This window comes from Physcomitrium patens, chromosome 10, assembly GCF_059467195.1.
Source record: "Physcomitrium patens ecotype Gransden chromosome 10, ASM5946719v1, whole genome shotgun sequence".
NCBI lineage: Eukaryota > Viridiplantae > Streptophyta > Bryopsida > Funariales > Funariaceae > Physcomitrium > Physcomitrium patens.
Genome location: NC_143419.1, coordinates 1,414,181 through 1,420,106, shown reverse-complemented (window position 1 = coordinate 1,420,106; position 5,926 = coordinate 1,414,181). Strand labels below are relative to the sequence as shown.

General features: G+C 37.0%; 1 protein-coding gene across 1 annotated transcript; it reads right to left on the bottom strand.

Annotated features, from left to right (window-relative positions):
- Positions 1–403: 403 nt before the first annotated feature.
- Positions 404–3,945, bottom strand: LOC112287950 (F-box/kelch-repeat protein At1g80440). Its single transcript, XM_024531614.3, has one exon. It carries the CDS (start codon positions 2,083–2,085, stop codon positions 919–921), a length of 1,167 nt encoding a protein of 388 aa, XP_024387382.1. The 5' UTR covers positions 2,086–3,945; the 3' UTR covers positions 404–918.
- Between the last annotated feature and the right edge of the window lie 1,981 nt (positions 3,946–5,926).

The following is a 5,926-nucleotide window of genomic DNA, read 5'->3' as shown; positions in this document are numbered from 1 at the left end:
AGATATTCAAGAATAAAGCTTGGTTTTCTATTTTTCTACTTAATATGCAATATTTTCTATGCCTTCTTGTTTTCAAATGTATTTTTTGTCATTACTTCAAGAAATTTGATACTAATAGTCTTAATAATAAATTCATTATTCCTTGCAATCTATTTAAAAGTATGACTTTGTTGTCACTTTAAAACAAAATCCAAGAAGATGCTTATTTAAAGATGAATTGTTGCAATGTAGTTAATAATGGATTCATTGCAAATAATGGACTAAACGTAAAAAAAAACAAGACAAACCATAGAAGATGTTGATTTCAAACACTTGCCTTTGACTTCCTTGTAACATTATTCAAGAAGCACAACATTGATCTTTTTATATTTGAAAATAAGGTTGTTGTGAAACTTTAGTACTATTATTGCAAATTTGAAATTCTCTTTCTTGACTCTTTAGATTGCAATTACTATTACAAAATAATGAATTGCCAAATGCATTGCCAAATATTCTCCTAATAGCTATGATCACCTTTGATAGCATGAACTTGCTAATTGGTGGAGCTCTAGAAGAACTAGAAGCAAAAGCCTTCTTCTTGTTGTTGCTATAGCTAAAATGCCATTCAAGTTCTTCTTAGGAACCAAATTTCTTGAGGCACTCTATTTTAATATTAAAAGATTTGGTTTCTTTTAAGAAAAGATGAATCATTGCCTACTCACTCTTCTTGTAAATTGGCAATGGTGTCCTTACAATGTTTGCAAACAACAAATTTCAACATATATGGATCAGTAGTGTCAGTAAAATCAAACCAATACGGATACGGATCAGTGCAGCGAACGAAGCAAATGCAGTTCGCCGAATCTGGACGTCGAATGCAGGAGAAGGTGAATGCCTCGTAGAAAAGCTGACTATCTTACAAGGATTGGGTATGGTACATTAGAGCTCGACGACGCAGGAGACCTGTGCGATGCCCAGGAAGTTCTCGTCAGCAGGCAGCATCTCCCAACGTCCGTTGCACATGTTGTCATTCCCGGAGTCCATGCTGGAAGGCAGCTTGTAAACTAAGGTTCTGTGAGTGTCGCCGTCGGTGTTGGAAGGTCCAGTGACGATGATGCTGTTGCCGATCGCCGTCACGCAGGTGGCGTAGGAGATCCCGCTAGAGTCCTTTGGGATAATGTCCATCAGGTGCCAGAGATTTTCAGCTGGGGAGTAGGCGATGAGTTGGTTGTGGTGGAAGGCGAAGAGCGTACCCGCTGTGGCGACGATACTGCTTGGTTTAACAGCCTTGGAATCTGCAGGGCACATGTTGTCGAGTTGTTTCCATTCGTTGAGCACTGGATCGTAAACCTCGGCGTCGCGGCGAAACTCCCCTTGGGCAGAGGTGATATAGCCGCTAATGACGTAGAAATTGCCGTCGAGGACGGCACTCGCGCACTCATCTCGTTCTGTGTGCATGTTAGGTAATATTTCCCAGATATCCTCTTGGAACTTGTAACGAGCCGCGGTACGGAGGGCGTTCTTGTCAGTGTCATGGCCTCCTGCGACGAGGATGGTGTCCTGGACAACTCCGCAAGAGAAGAAGGATCGGGTGGTAGGCATGTCCGCGCTCCGACGCCATGTCCACGAGGAGAAGCTAAAAATGTAAACGGATCGTAGCTCTTCCATAGTTATGGAGTCCCATCCCCCGAGAACCACCAGGCATCCCTCGACGGCGGCAAATCGGCTGAAGAGTGGTAAGCTTTGGTGGTCGAAGTCAGGAATTGGTGGCAATCTCTCCCAAGAGTTTCTATCGTTCGAGACGCTCACGCTGAACATGGGACGCTGTTGAGATTCTGAGTTGTCACGCGTTATGGCTTGCGACAAGCAGACGCATTGTCGTGTAGTTCCCTCCTTCTTCCGGTGCTCGTAAAATTTTCTGCTGTTTACCAGATCTCGCCATTTTCGACAAACGTTCTGCAGCCGAGAGTGGGATTGGACTGGAACTCGGAGCAGGCACTGCAGAGCCATGTCATCAGGTAGAAATGGAACGAGTCCTTCATCTAATCTGTGTTCTATATCCAAGTTCAAGCCAGTGGTAGTATAGCGCCCTGCGCCTTGCGCCATACTTGGTTCTAATTAATAATCAGGAGGAGGAGGGTTGCACACACATACTACGTAAATCTCAAGATAGAAATGGAATTAGGGTTAGATTAAATTTCGCAGTCCTACATCGACAGCTAAGAGTAAACTTCTACATGTGACATCACTTGGGGTATCTTCTGAACGCATGCCAAAACTTGTGCGGCCTCCAACGCATAGCTGGAGACAAGGTATAGAGATGGTGCCCCAAGTTCTGATTCGCAATTTGACATTATGTGCTGATCGGTTCAGGAGGACAATAAATTTGGTAACACAAAACCCAAGAAAACAAGGGGACGTTTTGAAGAGAAGCTCGGCCACGACTTCACGAATCTATTGCAGGGATTGAAAAATTCCGAGTTATTCGCAGTGGCTCCGTCTCCCCACTTCGATTTTTGCAGTGGAAGCTGTTTAAGCGAAAGATGACTTATGGAGCTTATCAGTACGAGCTCCTGACAAGGATACGAGGAGCTTCTCGAAGGATTATCTACCCCCCTGCAGATGCCTATGATCCCAGCAGTAGGCGCCCCACCGACTACTCAGCGAACATCCTTTCCAATCTGCAATCCTGTCAAAGCAATTGTGTAACCCCGAACTCGTTCACAGGTGTGTTCTTCCTCTTCCCCACACCCGACTCAATTCCAACACTAAGCAGGAGAGTGAGCAAGGAGTCAGCACCGTTACTCGATTGAAATGCTTCCATGCTGGCACGCCGTAGCCCTCGACATCACACTCTCATCAACCAAGATTCAAGAACTAAGTGTAACTATTCGAACTCTACTCTCGAAAAGATGAGATAAATGCCAGTTCCATTGAAAGTTGAGAGACATACAATTTACAGATGATCCAGTGAAGATGAGGACCACGACTATCAACTCATGTAATGTGAAAATTGTGGGGCACAGATAGCCTCCCTCAACAATTGATCTGGGGACTTGGTGTACTTTGTGAACCATGGCCCAACTACAAACGTTGCACAGATCACGAAGGCACGTACTCGAGAGCTTGGTGAAACAGGACAGCTCTATTTTGAATAAAATCTATCGCTGAGCAGAGGCACGAATGGGGTGTGCATGGTTTACTCTGGGTATGGGCGGGGCCCAATGATGTATGCGAAGCTGAACTTATGAAGGAATCTAATCCGTCACAGCTGCCCATTTCACTTTGCGTGCTGCCGGTGAATTCTCATTCGACCAGCATATTCTAATGGAGGTCACAGCTGCATCTGCTCAGATCTTCTCGTAGTTGTTTGGATATACAAGGAATTTGCCCACTTGACCCTACATTTCAAAATAATTGACGACGAATACGGGTGTAGCTTTTCGGATTCCCGAGTCCTGGCCTCGAAGGAACGCTGTATAATATTACCGCGTATTCTACTTTGATCTGCCCATGGTATCATTGACTTTGCGCTACCGTCATCGATGTAATCTATCGACGATACGTGTAGAATTTGCTGATGGACGGACTTAGGCGGCAGTGCGAGAAGTCGTGGGAAGCATGATGCCCAACAGCGTCAGTCACGTCGTCAGCGGCGACCGCCAGGTCGGACCTCGTCCTCCTGCAGCCACGTCGGAATCCGACGTGGACATCTCTACGTCACTTCGACAATGGGAGACATGTTGACAAGATAAGAGAGTTAGGGTAATTAAGCATCCTTTTCCTTTTTGTACTTTCTGTTTTTTGCCCTTTTGCAATATTCTGAACGGAAGCTTGTGGCGTTGATCTTTTTCTTTTAAATTAGTTTTGTTTTTAAATTTGGATGTGTAGTACTATTTCCTCATGTTACACTTGGTTGATGGCATGTGTGACACCACCTTTTTCCTGACTGTTTAATTTATTTTTGCTTCTTAGATTGATTTGTCTTTTGTGGAATTGAACATGATTCAAACCATGTGTATTTGATTAGTTTGGCTTTGATTATTATTGTTTTATTCTTATTATTTCTTCTCTATTTTTTTTTTTCTCGTATCCAGATATAATGCGCCTCATGAACTGTATTCACAAGCTACTACTATGCATGTGAATTCATTATCATTTTATTTGATACTCCAGTGGAATTCCATTTTTTTTTCCCCCTTAAATAATTCCACTGGAGTATCAAATAAAATGATAAATGATGCGTTTTTCATGGTTTCTCAATATAATAAATAATATTAGATAAACTACATTTCTTTTCAACGAGTAATAGAAATGTTTACATTGACAATAAGGATAATGCCAGTACATATTATAAAATAACATTATTACATGTTTTTATTTTTATTTTTTATTGATGTTTATTAAAAATCTATTTAATCATCAAGATTCCTGATGACTGTAATAAGATAATAATTTACAGAGTTAAATAAACTTGGTATCTGCTATAAAAATTGCTATGATCTATGAGATATTTTTATCTATGAACAGTAGATATTTTTCAAGGAGTTCTAGCATCATTCATCACCAATATCTATCATATCAATTTGAGATCCTAAATTTACAAGTATCCTGCATATATATTCCTTGAACAAAGCAGCAAGTAAGTCGTCTTTTAACAAAATATTCTAACATCAAATAGTAAGAAAACGAAGCATGTGAATGGAGTTTGGAACTTATTTTTAAAGCTTTTGTGAATGTATTGACAAGATTAGATAGATAAAACTAATAATTTTTGGCAATAATATTGCATATAATTGGCATGAGAAGGTTATTATTGAAGATGGCTTACAGAATGGAGCCACTTCAATTTGTGGTCCTAGCACTCATAAAAATAAAATAACATTTGAATATTAAATAAAAATAATAAATGAAAAACATGTATAGAAAAATATAAAAGAAAACATCTATAGAAAAATACAAAAAAAAAAAAAAAAAAAAAAAAAATAGAACTTAAAATTTTAGAACTAAAAAAAAATTTAGAAATTAAGTTTTTTTTTTTTTTTTTTTTTTTTTTTTTCTTTCTCCTAAATTAATGTTTGAAATTGGATAGAGAAATACCAATTTTTAAAGAATGTTAAAAACTTTACATGGCTCTTATTCAAACCTCTAATTTTATGGATATTTTTTTGGATTTTATTATTTTAAAAAGACATTCAAATTTATTCAAGTTTTTTAAATTTTAAAAAAAGAATTTTTATGTTATAATATATTGCAAGCTCTATCATAATTTATTTTGGTAGTTAATTTGTTTATTTGATAAGATTAAATATATTAAAAGTTTTTTTTATTTAATTTTTTTTATTTATGTATGTATGTATATCTATATATATATATATATATATTAGTAGAAATCCATGCCATTGGCTACAAAAAAATTTTAAAAGTTTAATTTGTTGTTGCTAAGTCAAAAATTGACCATTGCTAAAAAATTGTTAACCAAAAAAAAAGGAAAAAAGAAAAAGAAAAAAGAAAAAATATATATATTCATAATAATTAAATTATTTATATTTTACTATAATTAGTAAATATAATTTCTATTTATTAAAAAAAATAAATAGCTTAGTTAATAAAATTTTGAAATAAACAACATCAATGATGGTATTTTTTTCTTTATTATTATTTTTAAGATATATAATCTTAATCGTATTTAGAGAAATGTATCATAAAAAGACAACATGTAATTCTCCATGTCCAAATACAAGGGTTCTAATATCTATTCCTCTGTTCTTCAATAATTGCTCATGAGATTTATTAATAGTTATTCCAAATTCCACTTTTATCAAAAACGGCATTTGTTGTAATTTAAATAGAATATTTGCATATAATCGACATTATATGATCTTTGGAAGAGAAGCTAATTATTCCTTGTAATTTTCAAATAAAAATCTTACTTCTATAACTTAAT

Excerpts from the sequence above, each read along its gene's own strand:
- LOC112287950 (XM_024531614.3), bottom strand. The coding sequence starts at position 2,085 with ATGGCGCAAGGCGCAGGGCGCTATACTACCACTGGCTTGAACTTGGAT.